At 39.7% G+C, this 15,872-nt stretch overlaps 1 protein-coding gene and 1 non-coding gene across 2 annotated transcripts; both read right to left on the bottom strand.

Annotated features, from left to right (window-relative positions):
- Positions 1 to 1,454: 1,454 nt before the first annotated feature.
- Positions 1,455 to 2,900, bottom strand: LOC131241499 (uncharacterized). The gene has a single exon (XM_058240279.1). It carries the CDS (start codon positions 2,404 to 2,406, stop codon positions 1,588 to 1,590), a length of 819 nt encoding a protein of 272 aa, XP_058096262.1. The 5' UTR covers positions 2,407 to 2,900; the 3' UTR covers positions 1,455 to 1,587.
- Positions 2,901 to 15,034: 12,134 nt separating this feature from the next.
- On the bottom strand, positions 15,035 to 15,141 carry LOC131241858 (small nucleolar RNA R71). Its single transcript, XR_009169424.1, has one exon. It is a non-coding gene; the product is annotated as a small nucleolar RNA R71 (small nucleolar RNA).
- Positions 15,142 to 15,872: the final 731 nt, after the last annotated feature.

The raw sequence follows: 15,872 nt of genomic DNA, 5'->3' as shown, positions 1-15,872 counted from the left end.
ACATCAAGAAGAATGCTCATGACGATATGCTTATAGCATGCCTGTATGTTGATGATTTGTTGTTTACAGGAAACAACCGATCGATGTTTGATGAATTCAAGAAGGCCATGTTTAAGGAGTTCGAGATGACCGACCGAGGTCTGATGTCCTTTTTTCAGGGCATTGAAGTAAAGCAATAACATGGTGGCATCTATATATCTTAGAAGAAGTATGTCAAGGAATTTCTTGAAAAGTTCAAGATGGCCGATTGCAATGCCGTAAACATGCCTGTAACAACGGGCTTAAAACTGACAAATGACGGAGAAGGAAGAAGCGTTGACTCGACTATGTTCAAGAGTTTGATTGGAAGCCTAAGGTACTTCACAATCACAAGGCCGAATATCGTCTATAGTGTTGGGCTTCTAAGTAGGTATATGGAAGCACCAAAAGAATCACACTGGCTAGCCGCAAAAAGAATCCTCAGGTACGTCAAAGGAACAATAGAATTCGGTCTTTTCTATCCATACGATGAGAAGCAATGCTATATGGATACTCAGACAGTGATTGGGTAGGTGACCAAGATGAAAGAAAGAGCATCACTGGCTATGTATTCTATCTTGGAACGACTACTTTCACATAGAATTTGAAAAAGTAGAGTGTAGTCGCCCTGTCCACATGTGAAGCAGAGTACGGGGCAGCATCGTCCACTGTTTGTGAGGGAATTTGGTTGAGAAACTGCTAAAGGAGCTGAAGCATCCGCATGAAGGATCCACAGTCATATATGTGGATAACAAGTCGACAATCGAACTAGCCAAAAATCCAGTGCAGCATGGAAGAAGAAAACATATTGATACCTAATACTATTTTTCGAGAGATCGTGTGAAGCAGAAAACGATGAAATTAGAGTATTGTCATACTACGGAACAAGTGGCGGATATTTTCACAAAGGCATTGTCAACAAATGCATTCAAACGACTAAGAACAATGCTCGGAATGAAGCCGGTTTTGGTTTGAAGGGGAGTGTTGGAATTCCAAACCAATCCGGTGCATCTTCCCCACTGTCCGTTGGATTCTCAAGGAGAGTAATTGTTGGAGGAAGCTTCCAGCAACCAGGTGCATTCCTCCATGTGGCTGTTCAGTTCCAAATGCCTTGAAATGAAGAATCTTTTAATATTTTTTTTTGGTGTTTGTTACAGTAGTTAATACCATGCCCCTATAGTGTAATTTAAAAGGGCATTTTTGTCTTTTCACCTTGGTGAAAAATGTCTATATAAGGGAGCTCTTATAGTCCGTTTGTAATCAAGTCAGTAGGCTTGAAAGCAACAATAAAGTAGCAAAGTTTCTCTTCTCACTTTTCCTTGTCTGTTGAGTTCAAATCTAAGGCATAGATAAAGCCAATGTGTGTAAGGCCCCCCTCTGCCAACAGTACTCAACTGAATTACTAGACTGGTTGAAAATTTTTGAGTTTTAAACCCTTGCTACTGCTGTTTATACGTATAGTCCTTGTCTACTAACAGCAAAAACTACACTAAGAAAGACATGAAAAGAGTACACACATACATCATTACACCACATAAAATCTATAGACTTCAAGCACGCCCTTGTCACTCAAGCCATCATCTCCTTGTGATGGAATTTATGGTCAGCTGATGTTTCTTTCTTCTCTTGGTCACTGGTCATGTCCTTCTTTATTCCCAGCATTATCATTATGTCCACCCAACACTTCTTGATTTTATCCTCCAAACAGACTACAAAGATGACACAGTGGTATAATAGAACTAGGACAATGGTTCCCAACCAACTATATAGAACATAAGGTATTTTTTTAAGGGCGTCCTTATGAACGACGGTCAGTGTGCCAAATGCAAAAGCCATACCCATAGAGAACAGTGTAGCCCACATGCTGATCACCATGACCCAAGTTGTAAACCGGCGCCTAAGTGAAAACCCACTCAGAAGAGATAGAATGATTGACAGAGCTGCAGAGAACGCGATGGTGTCGAAGTACATGAATATTTGGAACAAAGTAAGGTTGATGTTATTATGAATGGCTGTCCCAAGTACAACACGAGACGGATCAATGGAATGCTTGGGAGATGGCGCTGGAGAAGCTGAATTGGTATCTGGTAGATCCTGCCAGACACCTCCAGGAGGGTTGATTGCAGCCTGGAATGTAACTGCTACAATCAGTGTCGCCACCACCATCAATGTGTTGTTCATTTCATTTGTCCAGGCTTGGTCTTTCGGGTACCAAATGTTCCAGTTCAATGAAAAGCTTCCCCTGCCTCCTGCATTTTGAATCTTATCGCTGATTATGGTGTTAGGGGGGCTGTTTCTTTGTGAGATATCAAAGGCAGTGTAGCCATATTTATTTTTTACGTTCAAGACATCCTTCACGTCTTTCTTCTCAAGCAGAAAATCCAACATCTGAAAGAGAACAAAAGAGTTGGGATCAGTCAGATCTGATATCAATACTCGAGCAGCAAGCTGTTTCCTTCTTTCCTTCTATTGAAATAGTACATTTTGCCCCATAGGGTAATATGATGGGGTGGCCAGAAGCATCGATGTTCTTGATAAAAGTTATGCGGAATGGATGATTCTCGCCATAACTACATAGTATAGTTGAACGTAGAACATTAAAAAAGAAAATTTTCAATGGCTCTGCAACTCCAAAATCCAATGCCAGTACTATCACTGAAGCGTGATTATTGTGCCGTAGCTTAGGGGAGAGGATTAGGTGCGGCCCAGCCTCACACAAGATGGTGCCGCCCTTACCGTGGGGCCCACCTTCATGTATGTATTCTATGTCAACACCATCCATCTGCTTTTCCAGATCATTTTAGGGCATGAACCCAAAACTGAACCAGATTGAAATCTCGGGTGGATTATACATACCATAGGAAACAGCAGTGATTGACCATTATAAGCTTATTATGTGCCAGGGAAGTTTTGGATCAAATTTAAGTTTTTTTTTTTTCATCCAGGTTTGTGTGTGACCTTATTAAGAGGTTGGATGGAAAAACATTACGGTGGGTTACAGGAAGTTTTTAATGGTAGGGCATACAATCACCACTGTTTCCTATAGAACTGATACACCTGAGATATGGATATGCTTTTTCGGCTCATACGCTATAATAATCTTGCTAAACGGATGAAAGGCGTAATATAAAATACATTGATGGAGGCAAGGCCCAAGGGAGGCACCTAATCTGTTCCCTAGCTTATTTACTGTAGCACCATGTGAGATAAATCGTTATAACTGTGGAATCATCTAGACGGTACTTAGGCGCATTGATGACAGATGCCTGAAATCCTCCGTGCTACTGACAATACTCTGTGGGCCCCGCATGGTGTATTTTTGTTTTATCCAATCCGTTCATATATTTTTAAAGATCATTTTAGGCATTATAATAAAAATTAGAGATATAATATCTCCAGTGGACCACACCACAAGAAAACAGTGGAGATTGAATGCTTAATATTTAAAAATTTCTAGGGCTCACTGTAATGTTTATTTGTCATCCAACCTGTTGGTTAGGTCACGCACACCTAGTAGAATAGAAAAAAAAATATTAATCTAAAACTTTTGTGGCCTTTAAGAAGTTTTTAATGGTAAGTGTTCAATCACCACTCTTTCCTTCGGTGTGGTCCATATGAGATTTTGATCAGCCTAATTTATGGTATTATGTAATAAAATAGTCTTAAAAAATAGATGAATGGAATGGATAGGAAACATACATCATTATAGGCCCCACAGAGCACTGCCAGTAGCCAGCTCGCTACGGACGCTGTCAGTACGCAATCCGCGTCTGTCGATTGTGTGTTGTGCCACGCTCCACGGGCTTCGGCAGTGTGTTGATCGTCTTTGGTCCTTAGTCATGACTCAGTATCCATTGTAGTGTGAATGCGGGGTGTGTGTGAGTGCATGTGTAAAAAACGTTCAATAAATCTCACTATTATGTATGTGTTATATCCACACCGTCTATCTATTTTTTGAGATCATTTTAGGGCTCCACCAAAAATGAATCAGATACAAAGCTCAAGTGGACCACACCAAAAAAACAGCGGGGATTGAACCCTTATTATTAAAAACTTCTCAGCAGCCATAGAATTTTTGGATCAAGCTGATAGTAGTGTTTTCCTTTTCATCCAGGTCTGCCTGCCCCCCACCACCTTCCGCTTCCACAAAAGGGGAGCGGAGAAAGAGAGGGGATCGCCAACATACCCTGTTGTGTGTGGCACATCACACAATCAGCTTCCAAAAACAGGGGAGCGGAGAAAGTGAGGGGATATTTTCTGGAATTCATACTTGACTACTTACAAAAGTAGACATACCACATGCTATATGCAAAAGAAGAAAATAATACTGGTTTCTTGACAGGCAGGGTAAACTTGTATGAGGAAAATAGAATTTGGGAAAGGTAGATCTCGGCATATCATATGAAGCGTGAAGGATATACCTACAAAGGAGAGGGCCCTACAAAGGAAAATAACCCATACGGTGAGAAATGTAGCTCAATTAAATTAGTGCACTAGCCTGATATTTATTTCATCTCATATTCCCAGGGTAAACTACATGATGAATGACCTGACATGTAAGCCATCTAACAAAGCCAGCTGTTGAGAAATCCATTTCATGGAATCTCTTTTCTAATTAGGGCTCTCTCTCTCTCTCTCTCTCTCTACTTCTAGGGTTTGGGTTCTGGGTTTTTTTCTCTCTCCTCTTTTTAATACATAGATTCTGCAATGGAGATGGAGATTGAGAAGGTTGTTTGCAGGAATGGTGGGGTGGTTGATTGGGAGAGGGTTTTGGGTACTGTCATGGAAGGCGTTGTGGCTGAGACGGTTCTTGTTGCTAGTAAATCTGTTATTTGGCTTCTCTTGGCGATAGGTTCCCTTTCTAATGAAATGTTGGTGCTACCTAAAGAGGCTGATACAAATGAAGGGGATGCAATAGCGCTCCTCAGGAGAAGTACATCTGAAGTTGCTCCTGAGAACAAGGACGATGGTGAGACGGACAACGATGACAATGATGGTGAGGATGAGGAAGTAGATGAAGAGGATGATGATGATGATGGTGATGATGATTTATCGGGGAAGGTGACGACAATGATCCCGATGATGTGGAGGCAAATGGCGAAGGTGGCAGTGAGGACGAGGATGATGAAGAAGAAGACGAGGATGACGACGGGGACGATGAGGAAGATGAAGAGGACGAAGAAGACGAGGAAGAAAACGTGCAACCACCCTCTAAGAAGAGGAAGTGAATGAAATGCCAGGTTCTTTTTTCCTTTGAATTAGTTAGTGTAGGAGAGGAGAGCATAGGAAGGTTTAAGTTTGTTGGGAGTCTTTTGACGGTAGATTAGGAAATTGGGGTGTTGTGAATGAACTTCTTTCTCTTCATGTTACAGTATATTACGATGTTAGTTACTTATCTTTATTCAGTATATGCTGATTTCTATTTACTTTTTTTTTTTTTTTTTAAAAGGAAAAAAGCCAGCTGTTATGCTCGCTCCCGCATTATAGATGATGAATGGCCTGACATGTAAGCCATCAGTGATACATGATCGAAATCCAACCGCTACAACCCCGCTGTAAAAGTAGCAACACGTCCAGATGTATTGTAGCAAACTTGCTCAATGCATCCAACTATTTTTTACTTGGGTCGATACCATAATTTTTTATCAGTATGTTCCCTCACACGAAGGGAAATGAAAATTAAAGATAATGAGAAAGAAAGAAGAAGGGTTGCCTGAGTATCTTCTGTAGCCAAAGCGAGGAGGTGGAACACCGTGTTGCCGTTTACGTCCTTGGTCTTCATAAGCTTTTCATCCTTTTCTACCAAAAATTCGGCGACATCTAAAAGGTTATTCTTTATGCAGAAGTGTAAAATTTGTTCTCCTCCAGCAGTATCATCTCCATCAAGTGACTTACAGATGTTTTTCTGCTTGCTATGAACCGGATGAAGCAGCTCCAACACGCCAATTTTCCGATTCAAAGCAGCCAAATGGAGAGGAGTTCTTCCTTCCTTGTCATGGAGGAGACAGAGAGAAGGGCTGATCTTCAATAACTGAACTACTATGCCTTGGTAGTCTCTGGCCGAAGCTACATGCAAAGGGTAAGACCCACTTCTGTTAGGTTCATGTGCGAGTGCTGGATTCTCTCGTAGCATCTCAGTAGCGCGAGCAACGCACCCTTCTGCCAATGCTACGTGAAAGGGAGTCTCGAAGGGGAAAAGGCCATTATGGATGATTCCTTGGAGGAGGTGGGGGTCATCCTTGAGGGGATGATGAAGGGCAGCTACATCTTCATCAGCCATGCCTTGTACTGCACTGGACTCGATGGTTACAAATGGGCTGTACCACAGAGATATAAATAGCATGTATTGGAGTAGAAATGGGCCCAGCTTGACAGCTCCACTGAGTTGGTCGGACGCAGATTGCATATAACCATGGATTACAAGAACCCTATATAACAATTACTTACGCATAATGAAGAATTGGCATACCCTTGTTTCAAATGCAGTGGTTCTTTGTAAGTTCCAAGCAATCAGCCACAGAAGTGGACCGCACAGGTGCCACTCATCTGGAGCACACATTGGATAGCATGTACTGTGATCAGTCTGTTTTACAAAACTCAAGACTAGTATACTTGTCACGTGATGCACGATACATTGAGTCTATTGGGCTTTCTTTCCTGGACCGCACATCTGGGGAGCTTTTGGACGGAAGCGAAAAGTTTGATAACATCCGTTTTGGCTTTTCTTTTTCATAGGCTTTGGCTGTGTCACTGCTTGTTGGTGTGTTTTTATTATTATTATTTTAAATTCCGCTGTAATTATAAATATATTCGATGGTGCTCCACCTTTAATTTTAATTTAGTAAGAAAAAAATTGACCCGCCTGGATCAGGAGGCGAGCATTTTTATTTTATTTTTTTTACTTTTTAAAATCTGGGCATTTACCCTACCTTGTTAGTTGTGAATGGCCCAGATCTCTCACACGTGCCTGTTGCACAGTGGGAACCAGGAATAGTGATATTCTGGGGCACAAACATGTGTGGACGTTCGAGTAAGATTGAGGGACCCGAATCCTCTTTAATAGTGCATGGAACACCAAAGCTCTGTGGACCCATCGTATTGCCTAGTGGCATCCTGGCCGGCCATCAAGTGTGCTTGACGCAGGGAGGGACGTGATGAGGACCATCTTCCTTAGGGATAACTACTCCAAATCTATGGAGCTATCTCGACTCCTCAGAGAACTTCCTCAAACTTAATAAGAGAATAAAATAGAAATAATTTCTAATAAATTTATTGATAGTAAAAAAAATCAAATTACAATCCTTAAAATAATGAGCTCAAACCTAGTACCTACTTTTAGAATCAAACTCCAACTCAAACTCCCTTACTCCCTTAAAAAACGGGACTTACTATAAATAATAAACTTATTATTTATATACAATCATGATTCCTACTATACTTCATGGTTTTCGTCCAAAAAATAAAAAAATAAAAAGAGAGAGAGAGAGAGGGAAAGTAATTGTCCAATTTGTCCTAACCACGTTATTTCTAAATCCTTTTCATGTTGGGCATGACTCCTAAAACTCAAATGATCAAAAGTTATTATCAAACTAAAATTTACTATTTAAACTAAATATGAAATTAAAAGGGCTTTTGATCGTCGATCTAATGGAATCTCGCAAATTCGGCATGGGAAACCCGGCCTAACAGAGTTGGTTGGTTAAATTAGCTTCTCTTACCCCAAAATCAGATATGATATGTTGAAAAACTCATTCCAATTTGCGAGATATGACTGTTTTAATGTTTTCACGATCTTGATAACTTTCCTTCCGATCAGGCCTTCTTTGGTCTTGTAAGTGCTTAGCACACATGAATTGTCAAATTTTGTAAGACAAAACTGCTTCAAGGTCAAATCACAAGTATGAAATCATAACTATTCTACATACCTAAAGATCAAATCGAGATCAACTTACGATCAGCTCAAGATCGGCATATCTTCTCAAGAAGTTGTCGCTTCAAGACAAGATCAAGTCAAAGTTCAAGACAAGTTGTCCCATATATTTGCTAAAGCACAGGTGGTAGAACCCTAGAAAGACCTTAGGTTTAGGTACTTTCAAATGGTCATTAAACTTGAATTTTAACAATGTTTTTCCTCTAAAATTCGGCCAACCTAACTTCTGGTTCGGCCAGCCTAATTTTCTCGGCTTACCTAACTTCAAGCTCGGGAAAAATAATAAATTTTGTTAAAAATTCGGCCAGCCTAAGTTTTGATTCGGCTAGCCCAAGTGAGTTTGGGTCAAATTCCAGCAATCCAAACTTTTAATTTTTGCAATAATTCGACCAGTCAAATTTTGGATAGATCTTATCTCGCGCAATCTGATAGTCGTTGGAACGAATCTGGTGGAATCCAGCAAGGCGAAGCCAACCTTAGGCTAGTCGAATTTCCAACTTCTTTGGCTATAAATAGAGGCTTTCTCTCATTCTAAAGAACAACGAAAATTCACTCTAATCCTTCTACAAGAGAGAGAGAAGCTTAGGGAAATCTAAACTTATGGCGAGTTAATTGGTCTGGTTTATGTTCACTAGAAAACGGGGCTATTTGCATCATTAGACCGTCTCTCTAGGACCTTCAAATGAAAGATTTTCTTGATAAATCCGGCCCGCTTCCGCCTTCTGCGGTTCTTACCATTCTGTCCCAACAGGACCTTGACTCCATCTTCCAAGGGGGGCATTGTTTATCTGAAGGCCCTGATTCACCTTTCTGGCCGAGTAACCCTTCGGGTAGTTTCACCGTTGCATCGGCCTGGGACAGCATTAGGGTGCGCAGGCCCGGCACAACCTGGGAAGATAAAATCTGGAGTGTCAAAATCCCTCCAAAGATATCTGTGTTGATTTGGAGGATTCTCAAGGGTTCACTTCTGGTAGATGCGAGTGTCCAATCCCGTGGCATCCACCTCGCGTCCCACTGCTGCTGTTGCATTGCCAATAATTCTCAAAGACTCAGACCTACGGTTGAGACGTCAGCCCACTTGTTCTTATAGAGCCAACATGTGAGAGAGGTTTGGTCCCACTTCTCCACCATTTTCGATGTTCACATGGCCCCTTTATCCTCACTGGAAGGCTGGTTGATCCACTGGTGGAGGTCCCGCTCTGTGAATGGGCCATCGACACTGTTCAAGAATATTTTACCTTGTGTTATTCTTTGGGAGCTTTGGAAGAGTAGAAATGCGGCACGCTACGATGGGGTGCTGATGAAGGTGGGGGTGCTCATCTCCCGCATTAGTGGCTGGGTTCGACTCTTCATCAACAGATGGGGCATTCCGCGTTCGCGTCTGGATACGTCTAGCAGGGCTCTTACAGCCACTACAAGAAATCCCACCTTGAACTTTGGATATGACTCATTTTTGGATACATACTCTAAAATGATCCTGCCAAATGGATGTACGGTGTAGATATAATAAACACATCATAATGGGCTCACACAATTTTAATATCCTTTTCATGGTTAGTACCCTTAATGGACTCAAGGACTGTTGGAGTCTTCTAGGTGGGCCACATTCCTATACAACTGAGGTCGTTGGTGTGGGGTACAGCAGCTAAGTAGCCACCTCACTGCTGACGCTGTTAGTGCCAATTACGTCCACAGACAGCTGCTGTACGTGCAGATCCTGATCCTGAAGTTGATCTATGACAATGACAATGAAGCGGACTAAAGCATCGCCATATATGTCCACCTTTCATTCACATGTGGGACCCGTCGATGAGGCGGACTAAAGCATCGCCATATATGTCCACCTTTCATTCACATGTGGGACCCATCGATGACTAAAGATTCGCCTTTGGAAAATAAGGACCTGAGTCCCGCATCTGACAGGTCTGCATTATTGATGGGTTAGGATTGCATTGTAACGCTAGGATGGTAAGTGGGACCTACGTTATGTTTGTGATAAATTCACCCCTCGATTTGTTTTAGAGCTCATTTCAGGACATGCACCAAAGAATTAGGTAACTCAACTGAGCCATGAGAGAGGAGAACTGGAGAAAGAGTTTCTACTGTTGAAACCTTCCTGAGCTCCCTTGATGTTTTATGCCATCCAAATCATTTATATAAGGTCATTCCTAGTGGGATAAAAATAAAATTTAAAATTAAAATTTAAAAAAAAAAAAAAAAAAAAAAAAAAGCCGGGTAAGAAACTTTTGTGGCCTTAAAAATGTTTCAATAAATGGTTATTGAATCCCCGTTGTTTCCTTTTGTGTGGCCCACTTGAGTTTTGGATCTATCTCATTTTTCAGTCACATGTCCTAAAATGAGCTTGAAAAATGAATGGATGGGTTGGATTTCTCACAAACACCAAGGTGGGTCCCACCTAAGCATCCAGCACAAGAACTTCCTGGAAAAGGCTTTCACAAGAAATCCGCATTCATGTTGTAATGTGGTGACGAGGCAAGTTCTGTAAGCCCTAGCACGATGTATCTGTTATATCCACATCGTTCATTCATTTTGCCTGATCATTTCAAGGATCGAGCAAAAAAATAGGCCAAAGGGATAAGGTGTGCCCCTACCATACCTAAGAAGGTGTAACCCTTCACTTGGGGCCGGCTTTGATGTATGTATTTTATTTATATCCACATTGTCCATCAGTTTTGATAGATCATTTCAGGACATGAGATCAAAAATGAATATGATCCAAATCTCAGGTGTACCATTTCAAAGGATACTGTTGTTATTGAACTCCCCACCATTAAAAACTTTCCATGACCTCCATTAGTGTTTGAATAATGTTCATTTTCCATCCAATCTCCTAATAAAGTTTTTTTTTTTTTTTTTTTTTTTTTTAAAAATTAGGATGAAGTGGAAGACAATTATACGCTTAATCAGAAACCTTTGTGAGCCACACGAAGTTTTTAATGTCCAATTATCACTATTTTCTTGTGAAGAATGTCCTCCCCGACACGCGTGCAACACAGTGCTGGATATGCAACATGCGATGGAAGAATGACTTTCACTGAATGCTGTTTTTGTTATTGTGTGTGGTTGACTCTTTGAGGTGGTAACGTCGACTCTATGTATATGATTTATTTAGCTCATCGTAACTTTCTTGGTTATGCGATAACTTTTCAATGTGGCCAGGATAATATGTTTGAAATGGTTGGAGTCACCCACTAGCCGATTTGGTGAGATAACAGTTAATGGTCGGTCAGATCCTTAAACTTACTAGGTAAGGCCGAAGAATCAAGAAAATCCTTCGATCTGAATGACTCATGTGATTAGCGTGCGATCTTAAAGGTCTACGTAAGGGTCTGAGTTACGAAAGGAGTTAGGCACATTCTCTTACCTACACTTGCATGTGGTCTGTACTTTAAGGGACATGTAATTTTTAGAAAAATCGTATATCCATAAGAAATGTTAGTCGTATGGCCACGGTACACATCACACTAAGAGAGGGTCAAACAAGTAAAAGAAAAGAAAGCACTTATCCTTGCTTTACAGGGCCAAAATTCTATGCAAGCAAACAAAATAAAATAAAATATATGCCAGAAAAATAAAAGATCCTATCCTTGCTTCATAAAGATGAGGCCCTAGGCAAGCAAACAGAATAGAAATAAATAAGCAAAATAGTAAAAGAAAAAGAAATGACGTTAGAAGGAAAGGGAGTGTGTGGATTGTACCGCGTTCTGAGCTTAATTGAGATGTGAGAAAAAGAAAAGAGAAGACAAACACCCTTTTCTTAATTTATTTTTTCAAGGGATAATCAGACGTCCCTAATCTTGATTCTACTCATAACTTGATTGGCTGGCTTTAATGAATTGGATTATTGTGGTTGACTAATGGCTTACTGAGATAGAAATATGGTAGTTGTAGAGTATCCTTGGTGGCAGAGTCTCCTCGTCGCTAGGGAACGGAAGCGAAGGAGTTTGGCAAAAATTCCTCAGATTGTTTTCTTCTGTCGTTTCGACCTCTCCTAGACAAGGGACGGGTGCTGTTTCAATAGGTCAAGAAACTGTCAACTCGCCAGGGGCCAATGGTTACTTGGCAACAATTTTTCATGTAAGAGAACATGTGTGAAAAACAAGCCATGCAAGGTGTCACATGATTGTTTGCCTTTGTGGCTGTGTTTCATAAGTAAGGTATTTACAGATGTCCCTCTTTGGCAAAGTTTGTTGGCAACTGAATACTACAACAAGTGGACACCCTCACTACTTAAGATAGTATGAGTTTGCCTCAACTGGCCATAGCATCTTGATTGAAATACTCGTTTGGTCAATGATTAATCTGAATGGCTCTTAAGAGTTGAGGAAGATGTTACGATTTGTCCTTGCGCTTTCTGTGGATTGACAAGTTATTAAGTGAGTGAACCAACATTGTAGCTAGACGGGCTTGCTTAGAATCAACCATTTGCAGATGAAATCCCTCCAACTCCTTCACATCTTGACTAATATGTGTGCATTGAATGTGCTAGGGAGTTGAATTTAGGAGTAGTTAGAGCCCATGTGCTTTCTATGGCCTTCTAAGGATAACGTTTTGGTTTGAAGTAGCTAAGTAAGATGCATGTATATATAGTTCTCCGGAGTCACCCAGAGGCAAGTATGGGTAATGGGCAGTTGTTGTGACTTAAATATTGCATAATTTCTCCCATTGATATCTTAGTTTTATGAACATAAATCCGATTAATATTCTATTTTACTCATGTATGTGTTGCAAGGTGAATTTAAGAGCTTGGATTGAAAAAGGGTGCTAAAAAGCATAGATTTGATGTCGAAGAATTACCAAGGCAAGGGATGGATCTTAAGAGACCAAGATTGAAGAATTCACATGCTAAAGATCCAAGAAAACCAAGTGAGGAATGAAGAGAATCGAGGATTTGAAGTAAAGAATCCTGAAATCGTCCTGAAAAAATGTATTCTGAAGCTGTGAAGTTTATTTTGGGAAACTGCGCAACAGGAAGTCTATTTCAAACGAACTATGCAGCGAGAAGTCTATTTTGAAAAAATATGTATATTTGAGGCGGTTTCTAGGGTTTTTCAACTTTGTACGAAAATTGGAGTTCCCTACTTATAAATAGGGCTTCCTAGGGTATTATTAAACATTATTAGAAGCATTTAAGAGCAATATTTAGGATTTTTAAAGGGTTTTTAATTTTATAAGTTATTTTTTTCTTTTTAGATCATTTCTATTTACATTTATTCTTTCTTGTTTCTTTCTTTCTCTATTCTAGTTATGTTTTTCTAAGTTCCTTCTAGCCCAAGCTAAAAGGGAAACACATGAGTTTAATAATTCTTTAAGTTATGATAATTGATTGTTTTAATGATAAGAAGAATGGTGTATGCATGTTATATATTATTTAGGTTTTATTTTTTATTTAGGTTGAGATCCATATGTTTCCATCATATGAGATCCACATTGATGGATAGGCTTACCCTAGATCAATCAGATTTCCTAGATAGGAGATGTTCTCAACCTGTTATATTTCTTTGATATTCATTATCCTATAGATATTGAATACTTAAAATCACTAGCGCTTGAGAATATATGTCAATGGTGCAAATCCATTATTTTCTAATCTTTTATATCATTTACTAAAATATTTAAACTGTTTTATTTTTCGATTAGGCTGACCACAGTGCTCAGATCCTAGTTGTGTTATCCAAGTCATCATGATTTTGGAACATTAACCTATGTGTGGAACTTTGAAGTTTGGGTTTTATTTTATTCAGTTAAATTACATCTATTCAAAAATCCCAAAATCAAATCATCAGTTTAGTTTTTATTACTTAGTTTGTTTTACATTTAATTTTTCTTTCTCACAATTCATCTCCCTGTGGGATCGACCCTGTATTCATGGGATACTACTTATGAACCTCTGCACTTGGAGGCAAGCAATCAAGTTTCTGGCGCCATTGCCGGGGAGAGACTAAGATAGATCAGATCTGTGCAAGATAGCTAAGGTAAGTTCTCTTCTAAACCCTCCAAATTTTCTGTAGATTTTTTTTTCTCTTTTTTTTTCCTTGAAAATAAATTCAGTTGGGTCTTTCAAGCACTAACTATGACATAAGGTTGCCCTGCTTGGAATTTTATCACCCAAGTGATATGGTTGTCTTACAGTTTCTGTTTGATCACAAACATCATCCACTGAATCTATTTTCCAGATTAGCATAGTTTAATTTCTGCATTAGTTTTACTTTGTTGATTTATTTATTTATTATTTTTTTTGTGGACTGAACCCTCATGGTCGGCCCTGCCGCCTGGGTTGTTGATTTATTTTTACTGTGGATTGAACCCTCATGGTCAGCCCTGCCGCCTGGGTTGTTGATTTATTTTGCTTTGTGGATTGAACTCTCGTGGTCGGCCCTGCTGCTTGGGTTGTTGGTTAAGTTTTTATTTTTATTTTAAGTATCATACTTACTATTTGAATTAGTAGTATTTGTTGTGTGGTGTAGATGATTTATATCCCGTTGAAGTAGGGATCAAAACAATCAACTCTCCTATGAAGGGGGACTAATTCCAGGCCTTGATCATTCACTTAGAAGAGGCACTCAACATCACTTGGATTCCATGGCAGACCTAGTTGATAATCCAAATCCAAATCTACCAGATCCAACTATAAATCAAAATAGAGAAAATCAACATAATCCTCCTCTTGAGGATGAAAATAAAGTTCATAGGAATGTGTTAAACCAACCACGGACTTTATGTGAACATTTACACCTTGAGAGATCAACTTTACCATCTTACATAGTGTTCCCTGCTCACATAGGGAACATTGATTTTAAACCAGGTGTGATTCAATTGATTCCTAAATTTCATGGCTTGGATTCTGAAAGCCCCTACTTACACGTCAAGGACTTTGAGGAAGTAATTGCAACATTACAAGTAAATAATGGCAATATGGATGTATTTAAGCTTAGGTTATTCTCATTTTCTCTAAAGGATCGGGCTAAAGTATAGCTCAACTCTCTAAGACCTAATACCATCACTTCATGGCAAGCCTTAAGTAGAGAGTTTTTGAAAAAGTTCTTTCTCGAGCACAAAACAAATGCACTAAAATAAGAAATCATGTCATTCTCCCAAAAGGGGAATGAATTATATTTTTAAGCTTAGGAGCGCTTCAAAGACATTCTAATTACTTGTCCACATCATGGTTATGAACCATGGCACGTGATTGATGCTTTCCGAAAGGGGCTCACCATGGATACCCGTCAGTTCATAGAGATGATGTGTGGTGGAACCTTTCTTCACAAAGATCATAATGAGGCTTGGGATTTTCTAGATATGTTAGTAGAGAATACACAGACATGAGATGTCTCTACTAAATCAGACCAAACTAGACCCACTCCTAAAGAGAAAGCGAGGATGTATGTCCTAAGAGAGGAAGACGACCTTAATGCAAAATTTGCTGCATTGGCTAGAAAGGTCAAAGCCTTGGAAACTAGGAAGGTTGATATGGTTAAAGCAAACACTTCCTTAGGTAATTTTTATAGCATTTGTGGTAGTACAGACCATGACACAAAGGATTGTCCAATAATCTCAGTTATACAAAATATCACAGATGAGTATGATCAAGCAAATGCTATAAATAACTACTAAAGGTCAGTTATGCAACCAATGGGAAACACGTATAATCCAAATTGGCGTAACCATCCTAATCTTAGTTGGAGGAATAGACCACAAATTAATGCGTCCAATGCACCTCAAATGCCTCCACAAAACAACTTCTTTGGTGCACCTAACAATGCACCATATGTGCCCCTGCCAAAGTGATCATCTGTGGAGGATGCATTGACCGCATTTATGAACTCTCAAGCTCAAATGAATCAGTCTCTAATCCAATCAAATCAGGAATTAAAGACAGTTGTGGCTAGGATTGAGACTCAAC

This window comes from Magnolia sinica, chromosome 3 (genome assembly GCF_029962835.1).
Source record: "Magnolia sinica isolate HGM2019 chromosome 3, MsV1, whole genome shotgun sequence".
In the NCBI taxonomy this organism is placed as follows: Eukaryota; Viridiplantae; Streptophyta; class Magnoliopsida; order Magnoliales; family Magnoliaceae; genus Magnolia; species Magnolia sinica.
Note: the sequence above shows the minus strand (reverse complement) of the source record. Positions and strands in the feature narration are given on the sequence as shown.

Bases quoted from the DNA above. Each gene is read 5' to 3' on its own strand.
- LOC131241499 (XM_058240279.1), bottom strand. From the start codon at position 2,406: ATGTTGGATTTTCTGCTTGAGAAGAAAGACGTGAAGGATGTCTTGAAC.